Source organism: Pelobates fuscus, chromosome 7 (assembly GCF_036172605.1).
Source record: "Pelobates fuscus isolate aPelFus1 chromosome 7, aPelFus1.pri, whole genome shotgun sequence".
In the NCBI taxonomy this organism is placed as follows: domain Eukaryota; kingdom Metazoa; phylum Chordata; class Amphibia; order Anura; family Pelobatidae; genus Pelobates; species Pelobates fuscus.
Genome location: NC_086323.1, coordinates 167724614 through 167742218, shown reverse-complemented (window position 1 = coordinate 167742218; position 17605 = coordinate 167724614). Strand labels below are relative to the sequence as shown.

The 17605-nt window shown below is 41.5% G+C and overlaps 1 protein-coding gene across 1 annotated transcript in view; it reads right to left on the bottom strand.

The window, feature by feature from the left end:
* Window positions 1-2180: 2180 nt before the first annotated feature.
* Window positions 2181-17605, bottom strand: part of CARD19 (caspase recruitment domain family member 19) — a 59188-nt gene continuing 43763 nt past the window's right edge. Inside the window, exon 6 of the mRNA XM_063426904.1 lies at window positions 2181-5788. Within this exon, the coding sequence (XP_063282974.1) occupies window positions 5673-5788 (116 nt within the window). The 3' untranslated portion in view covers window positions 2181-5672. The remainder of the gene's footprint in view (window positions 5789-17605) is intronic.

Below are 17605 nucleotides of genomic sequence, written 5' to 3'. Positions count from 1 at the left end.
AATGGAGGAAGCTGCAAATAGTTCATTTCTATTAATTGGTGGCTTCCCTTTCAATGGATACTTTATTTCAGCTTGATCTGATCTAACTTTCAAAATTTGTTATAATATATCCAATCCCATTGATTTTTTTGGCCCTACCAGATCTGGAATATATTCGATTGGAGGTCACCTATCCTCACTGGTAAATGCCTATATCTCTTAAGCTAGACCTTAATTCAGATTTATAAGTCTTACCCTTTGTGGATCCTGTGAGGGACAGATGAAAAGTAAGGACTCACCTTTTTTCAGATGCCACAATGGCACAGGTTACTCTTTGGCAACTCCTAACCCAACAGGACATTCAAATAGGTGTGAAGCCATGCTGAAAAACTACACCAGGCAGTGTGGTTAGGACACACTTTGAAGCAGTGTAATACAATGATGGATCAGGCAGGTGGCAACCAATAGCAGGGGCAAGCCAGGAAACAAGCCAGCACCACAAGGAAAAAGTCTGATGGAGGCTGAGCTTTAGGTACAGCACCAACAAAATAACTTTTTGTTACTGCATTATCTGTATTAAACCAGGAATAGGGTGATCCCAGGTAAGCATTCATGCCCCATGTGTAAAGCTTCTACTTCACATAGGCCATGAGGGTAATGCTATTAACACGTCATAGCATGGTCCAGGTGTGTGGCAGTTATGTGTGAGCATGCACACTGCACATATTTCTGTAGATTTTTTTAAAATAACTATAGTGTTAATAGGTCCCCCCCACCCTCAGGGTCCCACTCCCGCTTGGCTGAAGCGGGAGGAAGGGGTTAAATAAATTTACATATGTCAGTTTTCAGACCCATCAATAAAGGTCACTACGGCTCCCTTCTGGTATGATAGACATTACTGACCGATATCTGGCCCGATCATTCGTAGCTTATAGTGTTTAGGGGACAGAGATCCCCTTGCAAGTTTATTTTAGAAACTGTTTTAGTTAATTGTTTTAGTTAATTGTTCTAGCTGATAACCTTTAATTATACTTTAAAATAATTCATTGTCTGAAGACCCATAACTATTGTAGGATAAATTAAACAATGACAAAAATAAAAATAAAATATGTGTATTGAGTAAATATTACAGAAAGAAAATGAATAAGTAAGCAACCGTACCAACATAAATGATGTGAAGAATGGCAGCAAGATGTGTACATGGTGGAATGAATGAGTGTATGGATGAATGCCAATTTCCAGCTATCCTTATACTGATTATATACAATTTACTTTCTCCCACAATGGTTACAGTGGCTCTTGACTTGTTCCCTGCGATATGATGTAATGTACTCTATAGCAGTAGTCAGCAGATACTTTAGTTAGCACTCTCTGGTTTTAGTTTCAAAAAGGTTAAAAGGAAAAGTTCAAATGTTTACCCTTTGATTGCCAGGCAGCATATTGCTTTGTCTTAAAAGGACCACTATAGTGTCAGGAAAACATACTCGTTTTCCTGGAACTATAGTGCCCTGAGGGCAATCTCCTTCTTCTGCCGTCATCGGCTGAATGCGCGGCAAGAGCTGCGTTTGCATTCAGCCAGTCTCATAGGAAAGCATTCTCAATGCTTTCCTATGGACGGCAGCATCTTCTCACTGTGAAAATCACAGTGAGAAGCGTGGAAGTACATCTAGAGGCGATCAATGAGACAGCCACTAGAGGCTGGATTAACCCATTTGTAAACATAGCAGTTTCTCTGAAACTGCTATGTTTACAGCAGAAAGGGTTAATCCTAGAGGGAACTGGCACCCAGACCACTTCATTAAGCTGAAGTGGTCTGGGTCTCTATAGTGGACCCAGACCACTACATTACTGAGTTAACCTTATAAAATGCCATGAGTTTGCAATATATGCTACCATACATCTAAAATTTATATGTATACATTAAATAATAACAATCCATACTCCACAACGTATACAGAAAGAAAGAAATGGTGCACTGATAAAGAACAGCGAGAATGCATTCCCGTTACAGTTACTAACAGAGTCTACAATAATTGCACATTAACAAAATTAATATATATATATTTTTAAATGTTATGGCATAGATAGAATTGTATTTCTAGGTACATTAATTCTCATTTAAACATCAAATCAGACCCATGTAGCATTAGATGATATAGACAGACATTTTTTTAAGTGCAAAAGTAACTTTGTGGAAAAACAGACATTAACGGAAGCTCAAATACAATTAAATTATTACAGTAATCTTCCATATTTGTGCAAGTACAATTTTTTTTTTTTGCAAAACTTCTAATATTCTAAAAGGAGAATAATATAGACTGTCCATTATTACTATAGGAAACAAGATTACAAGTTTTAAAGATTAGTATCCTATGCTTGTTCCATTGGCAGTTCATAAACAAAAATAGCCAGAAGCTGACTAAAATATTAGCAATTGGACGGTGAGATCCAGAATAGCATTATAAAAATGGAAGCAAACCATTACTCTCTTACCTTTTACATTATAAAAATATAGTTTATAAGCTTTAATATTTCTGCATAAACATATTCAATGATTTCCTTACCACGTTGCTGAAATGGACTATTAAAATGTACAGATATATAAAACGTTTCTTTTTTCCTATAGACATCAGTTTTCAAGTGTGTAACAATTATTTAAACAGTTATTTAAATGTGATTTGGTATTGTGAGCAGGTAACCTTTTTTTGGTTTTGGGCTGCTGCATACTATAGACATTGCAGCCACCCACGAAAAATGGGTGTTTGAGAGCAGGACTTATTTCTTTGTGTCTATACTCATTAATGGATTATGAGCATTAATATGTCTTGCCTGCCGAAAGCTATACTTCTGGCAGGTCTAAGCCTGAATACTTTTCACTTCTGTGCACATATATTGCTTCCGTTAAACATTCATTTACACCTTAACACAGTGTAGTAATTTATAGTGCTCTTTTAACACTATTAATAAGGCACCCGTGGCAATAAGTTACACACTGTTTAAAATTGGAAGTTATAGGTGCCACCCATAAATCAGCCCCTACAGTCAATAGAGGAAATGGAGAAACAATCTCATTTCTGCCTCTTCAGCTTCCTAAAATGGGTCCATCTGTAAAAAGTGTATTCTCTCTAATCATTGGCTGACTGGAACATGTATGTTCTAGTGCTGCTGTGAGATTGGGGTCCCTTGTAATGCCTGGTGTCAGTAAAACTGTGCATTACAGAAAATAAAGGCACGCATGATGTTACCCATAGTGCAATATGGTTTTTTTTTGAAAACATGATCTGTCCTTAACACACACAAATATTTATTCTATTACAATAAACATCGCCCACAAAGAGCTTAAATAAACAAAATTCTATTCTGAATCTCCTGCTCTGGAATGATCTTACTCAATTTCCCAGTGTATTCCAAAACAGGAAAACAGATTTTGTCCTGAGGCATTTCAAAAACAATTGTTACAGATAAAGGTGAAAATGAAAAACAAAACTAAATGTAAAATAATTTTCAATGAACAAAATAGTATTTAAGCACTATTTCACCAACTGGAAATACAATAGCTGGCAATGGAGGGCAGGGGAGTTTACATCGTTAAAGAAATAAAACCACGTCAACTTATAATATAGTAGCCATCTTTGGTACACTAAAATGGCCTGTTTTTAGCTGCCAACACTTACAGTACACTACACTTCAAAGGGCACCAGCAATTACATCTTTTAAAATGAAACCATGTGCTTTTTCTTTTCTTTTTTTAACTAGCAGCTATGTAGTTAGTAAAACAGAGCATACATATAATAAAAGTTACATATTTTTCTGGAATATTCCCTTTGCAGCTCTGGATGCTGACAAACTACCAAACACTTTGGTGAGTGAGCTACATCACGGTACTGCTATACAACATCACTCAGCACATCAAAACCATAAGAGGTGGCGCCAGTAATGGGTCAAATAGGTGACTCCCTAAAGCCTTGTTCTTGTTGGGGCGTTGCCTTGTAATACTAATGCTGATGGACAAGTCTCAGTGGGCCTTTCCAAAGCACTGTCTGTGCATTGGCATTACCTCCCTCCTTAGATGTAGGAGACACAAGAGGCCTAGTGAGGTGGCAAGCAGGTCTAAAGAACTTCAGCAATTTGCATCAGTAGACCATCAGAAATGGGCAGAAATTAGGGGACTATTTGGCAGAAAACAAACTGATGAAACTGGGGGATAGAGGGCAATCTCTAGCGGAGATTGATATGACTGAAGGAGTTTAAATACACTACCTGGTTGGCATTGATATGATTATGAGATGAGGGTAATATCTGGCTGTGATTATATGGGATTAGGGGCATGGTTGCACTGTGTGCGCCAGTGAGTGGTGTGATTGGTGGGACTGGAAATGATTGAATAATGGGAATTTGTTTGGGGCTGAGGTTAGGAGATGTGGTAATGTGATTGGGGCATGGAGTCATTTTGGGATTATGTGGATGGGCTGTGATTGAGGCTAGTAAGACCAGGGGAATATGAGGAGAAGGTAAAAAAAATAAGTTGAGGCTGGAATGGTGAGAGGTGTATAGGTAAAAAGTAATGAGGTTGCGGCTGGTGGTGGTGACAGGACTATATAGGTAAGGCTTTAGGTGGTAAGGAGATTATGGGGATGGGGTAACGTAGATAAAGTGGCACTCTAGTCAAGAGAATCGATACAGCTTAATTTAGTGTTTCTGGTGTCTATAGCATATCCCTGCAGCCTAAGCACTTCACACACTGCCTTTTCAAAGAAAAGGCAGTGTTTACATTGCTTACTAGTTACACCTCTAGATTTGCTTCCTGTGTTAGTGCTGCACGAAGGTGCTGAACGTTCCCCAGAGAAATTCAATGCATCTCTATGAGGAGATGCGGATTGGTGTAGCAAGGTGTTTTGCTGCGCATGCACAAAAGCCTCCCAATGCTTTCCTATTGGATTACAGGATTTGAGTGAAGGGATTCTGTTTGGAGTAATGTGACTAAGATGGAAAAATGGTTATGGGGCTGAGTCACATTGAGAGGCTCAGAGGACTATAAGAGTAAGGTCATGTAATCAGGAGATGACAAAAGTAATATGAGTTTAGCGGGTATGTGATAGATTGAATTTGAGTGAATAGAGTATTTTGAGACTAGGGAGTGAGGGAATTATGGACCATATTTGAGCTTTGCTAAGGCCTTAGCTAGTCTGAAGTAACCAAGCAACACTAACTGAGTGATAGAGAGGTGTTGAAATCTAAATAACTGTAGGCCACTCTGGCATTGAAACAACCCTAGAATTGTCAGGTTTATATGTGTTTTAATGAGTGCCTGAAAATATAAAATGTTACAAAACTATACATGATCACAATAAAAATTAAACTGAGGCTTAAATGACAGAGCTTGACCCATTTTGGCAAGTAAAAACATAATACATGTGCATACATAATTCATATACATATAGAGCTGCTTGTCAAACATGCATATTCAGCTTATCAAACACCACACCACAAAAAAATAAATATAAATTGCTTGTTTTTATGGTCTTTGGTCCTTATTAAAATACTCTGCTATATACCATGCTGTAAGCCCGCACCAAACATTATAATCCGTCCCACAGGGAACAGCATGAAAGTTAACTGGCAAAGCAGCAGCTCCAGACGATGGACATTTTCTTTGGTGTAAGAAATGGTCAATGCAAGACCAGGACAGGATGTCAGTTATTCAATGATACTTCATCAAGGTAGGAAATTAAAATGTTTTTAATGTGTCGCCCAAATCCAAAAGCACTGAATCCCAATACCTTTTTAGATGCACCTGTAGGTTTTAAATCTACAAAATAAAAGCAGACACATGCAGCATGTTAATCTTTTGACAAACTGATTACAATTCAGCAAACTTTAAACATATTGTAGCTTCCTGGATGGAAATACTTTTTACACAATACTACTGTTCTAGACACTACAGAGATGTGTAAACCCCTCCAAACTCTAAAAACTTTATTTATATTTAAACATTATTTATGCCTACACAAGACCAACATTAAGAAAGTGTGACAGTAATCTAAAACTGTTATATATTTAGCTAACTATGTCAGCATTATTGTTTATTAGGCTAACATGAGCTCGATATATAAAGTTTTTAGTAACATTCATTCGACATAAAGAACATTCAAAAGAAGAAAAAAAATAAGATATTCTGGGTCTAAGAATCGTGAAATCTAGATAGCTATTATATAGTAGCGCATGGGTAATAAGAAGGGCATGGGGGTATATGTCTGATATAGTTTTCAGTCAACTCAGGATATCAGTGCATATTTGAATAATCAAATTCATTTTTTTAGTTCAGAGAGGTCTACCCATTTCTAAAAATCTCATCTATATTTATTTCTCGTATTCTAATTGGGCAGGTTGACTTATTTGCCTTTATTTTTTCCCTCTCTTCTCTTTTTCCCTTCCCTCTCTACCGCTCCTTTTCCCTCCTTTTTTATTCCCTCCTTTTCTCTTTCCTTCCCTTTTCTCCTTCAGGAGAAATCAAGTGTGTTCGATATGGAGATTTTATTCCAGTATTGCTTTATACACGGAAATCCCTCCTTCATTATAAAAAAAAACAAAAAAACTTTTTCCATTTTGCCCTGGTATTCTATCTGACCAGTTATGTCTGACCAATTAAGTGCTGTAGATATCTGCCAATTTCTAGCTATTGTAAGCTTTACAGCCATAAATATATGTATTAGAAATGCTTTTTGTTCAAAGCTACAAATAGGAAAGTCAAGATGAAACAGAACAGTTTGAGGAGAAAGGTCGTCTTGTATATGTAAACTTTTTAAAATATTAGTGATATTGTTTTTAATTGCAGCTAAGCCATTACATTCCTACCACATATGGTACAATGTTCCTACCGAGCTTTGGCATCTCCAACAGAGATCCAAATAATTATATTTAAATTTCTTGATTCTGTGAGGTGTTTGATACCACCGGTGAATCTGTTAAAAAAAGAAGGTTTGGGTAGGCTAAGACTAAGAGTCCTTTTTTAAAACTTGTACAAAAGCCTCTCCCCAGTCCTCTACTGAAAATGATTTATTGGCGCTATATAAATAATAACATAAGAATTAATTTCAGCTTGCCATTTATTTAATGATTGTGGCTTATCTGTATCCTTGCGAGATTTTAGAAGTTGAGTAGTTCTAAAAATGTTTGTTTTTGAAATGTTTATTAATAAAAATTAATTTCTAGGGAAATAATTAGATGTTTAATTCTAATATAATTATAGAACTCTTTTTCAGGAAGTCCGAATTGAGTTTGCAATTCAGCAAAAGATTTAAGTTTCTTTAGAGGGGCTATTTGTGATAAACTGTGGATATTACAATGTCTCCATTTAGTTAAGTCAATATCTCGTATATAGATCTGTAAAGCTTCAATAGGTGTAGAGAGGAGGAGCTGGTTTGAGATCCCTAATTTGTTTTTAAATATTTTCAAAGCTGTTATTATATAATTTCCAATTATAATAATTTGAATCAATCCAAGCTAAATTAAATAAGGTTATTCTAGAATTAGATCTTTCTTCCATTGTCTTCCATCCTGGGTTTGGGGATATCTCCTTGTCCCATTTAAAAAAGGAGTAAACATTGTAATATCTTGCAATTCGATTATATCTGGGAAATTTATTTCACATTTTTCAACTCTTTTAATTAGAGTAATATATGAGATTCTGGGTATTTTACCTTTCCAGATTAAAGCCATTAATAGCTTCTTAAACTGAGAGAGTAAATGCCTTGAAACGGATCAAGGGTATTGAGCGGAACAAATATATAAATTTAGGTCAAATGTATGCACAAATAGTATTCAATCGGGGGGCTTGGCCTGACACGGAGCTGAATGGACGTGCACTAACTCAGCTCCCAGAACAACGAGGTGCAATCCAATGCAATCGCAGGTCTGGAGGAACCATGGGGAACCCCAAAAACAACAACAACAACAACACTCAGGGGGCATCCGGCAAAACACCTACCGGGAAAACGAGCACTTTCACACATTATTTCAAAGACGCAGCCCTCCGCGAGGATGAGGCTGCAAATTCCAATATGGCGGCGGAATCGGACCCATCAAGCCCTGCACCGTCGGAAGGCTCCTGTGGTACACAAGCACAGGCAAATGACTCTAACATAAGAGAAATGCTAAGGAACTTGCCATCCAAAGCAGACATGGCCAATATGATCGGAAGACTAGAAGCAGCTTTTCAGTCTAAAATCGATGCAATGGGCGCTGACATACAGCAAGTAAGTATTAAAGTTACAGACTTAGAAGAAGAAAAGGATGTAATGCAAGCCCAGATTGTAAATAATTCCTCCACATTAGACACACACTGACCCTGTCCTCTATGCAGAGGCAAATAGATGACCTAGACAATAGGAGCAGGAGGAATAACCTGAGAATAAGGGGCCTTCCTGAAATACAAGGGGAAGATATGATGTCCACATTAAGGGATTTAATCTCATCTTGGGAGACCCTGTAGACAACCCTATCATAATGGACAGGGCCAACAGATCTCTACGCCCTAGAGGAGCAGCAGCGGAGCCCCACGGGATGTAATCTGCAGACTCCATTACTTCTCAGTGAAGGACAATATCCTCAAAGCTCTCAGAGAAACGTCTCAACCCCTTTTGTACCACGAAAACCACAAACAGATTTTTCCAGATTTATCGTGGTTCACACTACAAGCTAGACGGGCACTTAAGCCAATTACTGAGCTTTTGCGCAACCGCAACATGAAATATAGATGGGGGTACCCATTCGCACTGATCGTCCATCACAAGGGAGTGATGCACTCAATAGCTTCACACTTGGATGTAGAACCCTTTCTGTGAGCATTGGAACTGCCTAACACTAACATCACGGACTGGTATGCACCCCAACCAAACCAAGATTCTTCTATTCTACCCCAGAGACAAAGATGGACCACTCCGGCCAAGAAAAGAAGGGCTGACCAATGACTCTTCTCCCCTAGGGCCAGATCGATGGTGGACCAAAGGGACGATACCCGCTAGACCTACCCCTCTCTTCCCTGCCTCCCTTTCCTCCCCTCCAGATCCACCAACGACTTAAGTAAAAAAAAATTGTCAGATTGCATGCTTCGGGTTCTAGTCAATCACCACACCCGCATAGTTGCTGTTCTGCCTCTTGCATGGAGACAGAATAAGAAACAACAGAAGGTTGTGAGTTATTTAGACTTTTGGTAATCCCTCTAGCTATGAGAGGACAAGCGACTGAGGACTACCAGTGAAACACAATTTGTACATTGTTGATATTGTTGCTGTTAACCTATAACTGTTGATTAGTAAGTGACAAGCAAATCCTCCATACTAGGGGGCAAGATGACAACTAGGAATACACAGATGGTGACACCACAGACCGAAACCGCCAACTCTCCCTACTCACGCACCTAACACAGAACCAAAACCAACTTTTCCTATACACTCCCAGAACGCCAAGGGGCTGAATACCCCGGAGAAAAGATCACTCGCTCTCACAGATTTTCATAGATATAAAGCAGATATTGTGTTTGTACAAGAAACACATTTTCGCAAACACTATGCTCCCTCGTTTAGAAACCGCAAATATCCTCTAGGCTATTTTAGTCATTACACTGAAACTAAAGCAAGAGGAGTAGCAATTTTGTCTGCGAGACAGGTTCCGTTTACACTCACGGGACAACTTAACGAAGATGCAGGTAGATACATATTCATTAAAGGAAAACTAGGCAATACTACCAACACTAGCAAATATTTACCTACCTAATAAAAAACAAAGTGTGGTCCTGAGGAAAACACTTCACAAGCTACTCGAATTTCAGGAAGGTCTTGTAGCGTTACTCACCTTTCCCAGGGGCCGGCCGCGGTCCTCTCTTCAAGCTGCGCGCGGTCCTGCGGCTGCACGAGCCGTGCGCGGTCACATGTCCCGCCTGAATCTAAGAGCGCGCCGCGAGTCTCGGGCGCGCTCTTAAAGAGACAGCGGGAGCCTAAATTGCCAAAAGGCTCCCATTGGCCCCTGTCAACCCACACACCCCATACACTTACCTTTTGGGGGTGTGGAAGTGACAGGAGCCAATCACATTAGTTTTGAAACTACTTATACTTACCCTTTTCCCTTAGTTCCTTGCCCTATCGTGGTTTCTGTCTCAGTTCCCTTTAGCGCTTGTTGCTGTGTTCAGTTGTGTTCCTCCGTATTTGACCTTGGCTTTGTATTCTGACTTCGTTTTCGCTTTATCCTTGTCTGTTCTGTTTGCCGGCTTGCTGTTTCCTGTGTACCAGACCCCGGCTTGTCCTCGTTTACGCTGTCTCTTTGTGCCCTTGACCTCGGATTGTTCCTGACTCTGTACTTCTCCTATATACGTCGAGTCCGGCCATTCTAAGGTCCGGTAGACGTATCTCACCTCTGTACTGCCTTCTGTTTAGCTGGATCCTGCGTGTAGGGGTATATTCTCGTTACATTACGATAGGGCCATGGACCCCGCAGATTTAGCTCAACAGATGGCGTCCCATGAGGCTAGATTTGTAGAGCAGGATCACCGAATGGATCAGATAGCCCAGGCTCTCCATACGCTCTTAGCTAGAACCATTACAGCAACCACACCTAACCCTCCTACACCCCTTCTTCCTGAAGTATCGACTGTGCCTAATGCTTCGGCCCATTTAACACCTCCCCCTAGGTATGGAGGGGACTCTAAGACATGCAGAGGGTTCATTAACCAAATAGAATTCCACTTTGAGATGTATCCACATTCATTTCCCACAGAGAGGTCTAAATTTGGGTTCTTTATGCACCAACTTACTGATAAAGCCCTTGAGTGGGCAAATCCTATTTGGGAAGCTAATAGACCTATGGTACATGATTTTCACAGTTTTCTTACAGCTTTTCGCAGAACCTTTGATACTATGAAAAGGTCTAAGAATGCTGCAAGAGCATTAATGAGAGTCAAACAGGGTTCTAGGTCTGTGGCTGATTACGCTATTCAGTTTCGTACCCTTGCCTCACAGGTAGATTGGACCAACAATGGGTTAACTACGGCCTTCATGGAAGGTTTATCAGACTCTATATTGGATGAGGTAGCAGCTAAGGAGCTTCCTATTGCCTTAGAGGACCGTATTGACTACCTCATTGATATAGATAATAGGATTCGTGACAGGCTCTATACTAAGAACAGGAATAGACGTTTTGTTACACCAATTCACCCCAGAGTTAATATACCGGAGAATGTTAAAGTATCTGAAGAGGAACCTATGCAATTAGGGGTTGCCAAACTCTCAGATACTGAGAAATTACATAGGAGAAGGGAGGGACTCTGCCTATATTGTGGTAAGAGGGACCATATGGTAAAGGAATGTCCTTTGCTCCCGGAAAACTCTCGCACCTAAGACCTTATAGGGGACTGGCCTTGGGTGTGATTTCTAAGTCTCCTACATTGCCTCCTAATCGACTGCTTCTCCCTGTTTCCTTACATATGGGAGAGAATTGTATAGTTGAAAACATATACGCTCTGGTTGACTCCGGGGCAGCTGAAAATTTTATAGACTCTGGTTTTGTAAAGAAAAACAACATTCCCATCAGAGAGAAGGAGATACCCTTGGCCGTTGAGGCCATAGATGGTAGACCATTAATCTCTCCAGTAGTTACCCATGAGACTGCACCGTTACACATGTACACAGGGGTTTTACACTATGAAACCATTCGGTTCCAGGTCATCACCTCTCCCTCTTCACAATTAGTGTTAGGGTATCCATGGTTACGTGCCCACAATCCCATTTTTGACTGGGAGACAGGGCAGATAAAATCATGGAGTGAAGCCTGCCACGAGTCTTGTACTATTGAAGTCACGCCTGTGAATACTATTAATGTTCCTACCATTCCTCCTTTGTCTACGACTATACCCTCTCAGTATTTATCTCTAAAGACTGTCTTTGATAAAAGAGAGGCTGACAAATTACCGCCTCACAGACCCTACGATTGTGCTATTGACTTGTTGCCTGGCACTATACCTCCAAAGGGCAGGATGTACCCTCTATCGGTTCAAGAAAACCGTGTCATGGAGGAATACATTAAAGAATCATTAGACAAGGGATTTATTAGGAGATCCTCTTCTCCGGCTGGAGCGGGGATCTTCTTTGTATCAAAAAAAGAAGGTGATTTAAGACCTTGCATTGATTATAGAGGTTTTAATAAAATCACCATCAAAAATGCTTACCCTATACCATTAATAACAGAATTGTTTGACAGGCTCAAACATGCTACGGTATTCACCAAACTAGATCTCAGAGGAGCATACAATTTGATACGTATAAAAAAGGACCACGAATGGAAGACAGCATTCAACACTAGGTCAGGTCATTATGAGTATACCGTCATGCCATTTGGGCTTTGCAATGCCCCAGCAGTATTCCAAGAATGTATTAATGATGTCTTAAGAGACTTTATTCACTCATTTGTTATTGTGTACTTGGACGACATTTTAATATATTCTACAGATCTACACGCTCATCACAGACATGTTACGACAGTTCTGAAGACCCTTCTTGCTAATGGTCTTTATTGTAAACTAGAAAAATGTCTATTCGACCAATCCGAAGTCCAGTTTTTGGGGTATTTGATTTCCGCTAAGGGTTTTCGTATGGATCCCCGGAAGCTCGCTGCTGTCATAGAATGGCCTCTGCCGCAAGGTCTGAAAGCCATCCAGCGTTTTCTGGGTTTCTCTAATTATTATAGACGTTTTATCAAAGGTTTTTCGTATATTGTAGCACCTATTACTCGTATGACAAAAAAAGATGGCAATACTCGTGTCTGGTCTACCGAGGCACTTCAAGCTTTTGACTTTCTTAAGACTACGTTTGCCTCTGCACCTATTTTACAGCATCCCGTCCCCTCATTGCCCTATATACTTGAAGTTGATGCTTCAGATATCGGGGTAGGTGCTGTCTTATCTCAAAGAGAGTCTCCTGAAAAGCCATTGCATCCTTGTGGCTTCTTTTCTAAACAAATGTCCAAAGCAGCGAGGGTAATCGTGAACTCCTTGCTATCATTTTAGCACTCAAAGAATGGAGACATTTGTTAGAAGGCACTAAGGATCCTATCTATCCTCATATTTACGGATCATAAGAATCTGTCCTACCTTAGCGAAGCTAAAAGATTGTCTTCCAGGCAGGCTAGGTGGTCACTGTTCTTGTCCCATTTCAATTATATAATCACCTATAGGCCAGGGATCGGAACACTAAAGCGGACGCTCTGTCCAGACAGTTTGAAACTATTGACAAACAAGAGATTGATGTTACTCCTGTCATTCCCCCAGACAGGATAATAGCAACTACTGTATTGTCTATTTCCTCGTCCCTCTTGCAGGCCATACAAGCGAAACAAAGCATGGCACCCAGCGAGAGGCCTAATGATAAATTGTTTGCTGACGTTCCCGAGAGACGGGATATTCTGTCACTATATCATGATACTAAGACTGCTGGACACAGTATTTTTGGTGGGATTCCTTACGAAAGGATGTCACTGACTATATAAGTGCTTGTACTACTTGTGCCTGTATGAAATCCTCTCGTAGAGTTCCTTGTAGGCTGTTGCATCCGTTCCCCGTTCCCGAGAGGCCTTGGTCTAACCTATCAATGGATTTTATTGTTGAATTACCCCCTTCAAATGGTAACACAGTCATCCTGATGATAGTTGATCGGTTTTCCAAAATGGCTCACTTTGTGTCTCTTCGCAAGTTGCCCACATCCAAGGATCTGGCCCTTATCTTCGCTAGAGAAGTATTTCGGTTACATGGCATTCCCTTATCTATTGTGTCCGATAGGGGTAGCCAATTTATTTCCAGGTTCTGGAAAGCCTTTTGTTCAGAGATGGGTATTTCTCTCTCGTTTTCTTCCGCTTACCATCCCCAGTCTAATGGAGCTGCTGAACGTGCCAACCAGTCTCTGGAGCAGTACCTCCGTTGTTTTGTGTCTCACCATCAGGACAATTGGTCTGACCTGCTTCCTTGAATTTGCTCGGAATAACGCCACTCATGATTCTTCCGGCAAAAGCCCTTTTTACGTCGTCTATGGCCAGTATCCCGTTGTTCTCCCGGCTGCATTCTCCTCACAGGGCATGCCAGTTCTGGATGCATTTAGCTGGTTTGCGTAATACTTGGGAGCAGGTTCAGCGTTCTTTGGTTGACTCTGCTGCTCGCCAGAAGGCTCAGGCTGACAAGCATCGCAGAGCGGCTCCTTCCTATGTTGTGGGGGACAGAGTTTTGCTTTCCACGCGGAATATTCGCCTCCGGGTGCCTTCTATGAAATTGGCTCCCCGCTTCATTGGTCCTTATCGTGTTATACATAAGGTTAATCCTGTTTCATATGCCTTGGGTCTGCCTAAGAATCTGCGCATACCTAATGTTTTTCACACCTCGTTGTTGAAGCCTTACGTGCGCAACCGCTATACCCGGCATGCTCCTCCTCCCCCTCCTGTCTCTGTGGAGGGTCATGAGGAATTTGAAGTGTCTGCTGTTCTTGACTCTCGTTTCCTTAGGGGTCGGCTTCAGTACTTGGTACATTGGAAGGGTTATGGGCCTGAGGAGCGCAGTTGGATTTCTGCTGATGCTGTTCATGCTCCCCGCCTTGTGCGTTCTTTCCATTCACGTTTTCCTGCCAGACCTAGTCCTGCCCGCCCGGAGGGCGTGTCCTCAGGGGGGTACTGTAGCGTTACTCACCTTTCCCAGGGGCCGGCCGCGGTCCTCTCTTCAAGCCGCGCGCGGTCCTGCGGCTGCACGAGCCGAGCGCGGCTCATCCGACGCTTCTGGCAGGAAGGCGGGCAGTGACCGCGAGATGCGGTCACATGTCCCGCTTGAATCAAAGAGCGCGCCGCGAGTCTCGGGCACGCTCTTAAAGAGACAGTGGGAGCCTAAATTGCCAAAAGGCTCCCATTGGCCCCTGTCATCCCACACACCCCATACACTTACCTTTTGGGGGTGTGGAAGTGACAAGAGCCAATCACATTAGTTTTGAAACTACTTATACCTACCCTTTTCCCTTAGTTCCTTGCCCTATCGTGGTTTCTGTCTCAGTTCCCTTTAGCGCTTGTTGCTGTGTTCAGTTGTGTTCCTCCGTATTTGACCTTGGCTTTGTATTCTGACTTCGTTTTCGCTTTATCCTTGTCTGTTCTGTTTGCCGGCTTGCTGTTTCCTGTGTACCAGACCCCGGCTTGTCCTCGTTTACGCTGTCTCTTTGTGCCCTTGACCTCGGATTGTTCCTGACACTGTACTTCTCCTATATACGTCGAGTCCGGCCATTCTAAGGTCCGGTAGACGTATCTCACCTCTGTACTGCCTTCTGTTTAGCTGGATCATGCGTGTAGGGGTATATTCTCGTTACAGGTCTATTGGTTGTGGGGGGGGACCTAAACATTTCATTAGATGGCCAACTAGATACATCCGCTACCTCCAGTGAGTACCTAGAGCTCACCCGCAAACGAATACTCGATATCCTACATAAGGCCAGATTATATGACAGTTGGAGGGCACTACACCCCTCAGGCAGGGATTGAAACAGCTTGCAGGACTGTAGTACTTAGTCTAAGAGAATATAGTTAACTGCTCCCAGGCAACATGTCCAGTTTAATGAGGTGAAAAATAAAGAAAGTGAAAATTAAAGTGATCTAATGTGTATCTAGCCATTATATGTGTGGGTTTGTTTGCAGTTTTGAACTGTTGATTATTTGCAAGACTACTGTTTAATCCTGTTGGTTCTATTTAGACAATTCCACAGAGGCTAGCTGTAGAGCTTTACAACCAAGTCTGCTCCCAGCCTAAAGACCAGTGTTTCTAGTCAATACTTTACTTAGCAACTTGGAGCTAAGCTTATCTGCTGTCTGTAGCTATCAGAATTGACCTTCCATGATTAAAGTCTAATATCTGTAGCTTTCTTAAGACAAATCTATAAAGTACCCAATTGACCAAGATAGTTTGAGGTGAGCCACTGTGGCGAGATTTTTTACCCAATTCGGGTATTTGTTATTTTTGCTAAAGACTCTTTACGGTCCTATCATTAATTAATTTGGTAATCCCATCTTTCCTACTCCAGTACTTACTATTGACCTCCGGATTTGGTATCCAGACGGTCTAAGTAAATTCTTTCACAACTCTTTACTAACCCTGTACATCTGTGATATACCGTATATACTCGAGTATAAGACGAGTTTTTCAGCACATTTTTTGTGCTGAAAAACCCCCACTCGTCTTATACTCGAGTCAGTTGTCTGTATTATGGCAATTTGCATTGCCATAATACAGACATGGACCGGGGGCTGTCAGGAAGCTGTAACTTACCTTCACAGCAGCTCCTGTCAGCTCCCTTCTCTCTTCTCCGGTCCGTGCAGCTCCCAGGTCAGCTTCCTCTGCAACTCTCGCGAGAGCCGCGGGATCAGAGCGTTGCCACGGGTTACCGTGGCAACGCTCTGATCCCGCGGCTCTCGCGAGAGTTGCAGAGGAAGCTGACCTGGGAGCTGCACGGACCGGAGAAGAGAGAAGGGAGCTGACAGGAGCTGCTGTGAAGGTAAGTTACAGCTTCCTGACAGCCCCCTCCTACAGCCCATCCACTGGACCACCAGGGAGTGAGAGCCCCCCTCCCTGGCCAGCTAACAAGCAGGGAGGGGGGACGAAAAAAATAAAAATATTAATAAGAAAACAAATAATAAGAAAAAAAAATTAAAATAATAATAGAAATAATAATAAAATAAAAAAAAAATAGTTACCTAAAAAAAAATAACATTAAAAAAAAATTAAAATAATAATTAAATAATAATTAATAAAATGCCCACCCCCACCAATGCTCTGCACTCACACACACACTGCACATACACACACTGCATTCATACACACACTGCACTGCATTCATTATAAACACACTGCATTCATACACACTGCACTCACACACACTGCACTCATACATAAACACTGCACTCATACATACACACTGCACTCATATACACACTGCACTCATATACACACACTGCACTGCATTCATTATACACACACTGCATACACACTGCACTCATACACACACACTGCACTCATACACACACTGCACTCATACACACACTGCACTGCATTCATACACACACTGCATTCATACACACACACACACACACTGCACTCACACACACACACTGCACTCATACACACACTGCACTCATTATACACACACTGCATACAAACTGCACTCATACACACACACTGCACTCATACACACACACTGCACTCATACACACACACACTGCACTCATACACACACACTGCACTCATACACACACACACTGCACTCATACACACACTGCACTGCACTCATACACACACTGCACTGCACTCATACACACACTGCACTGCACTCATACACACACTGCACTGCACTCATACACACACTGCACTGCATTCATTATATACACACTGCATTCATACACACACTGCATTCATGCACTCACACACACTGCACTCATACACACACACTGCACTCATACATACACACTGCACTGCATTCATTATACACACACTGCACTCATACACACACACTGCACTCATACACACACACTGCACTCCATTCATTATATACACACTGCACTCATACAC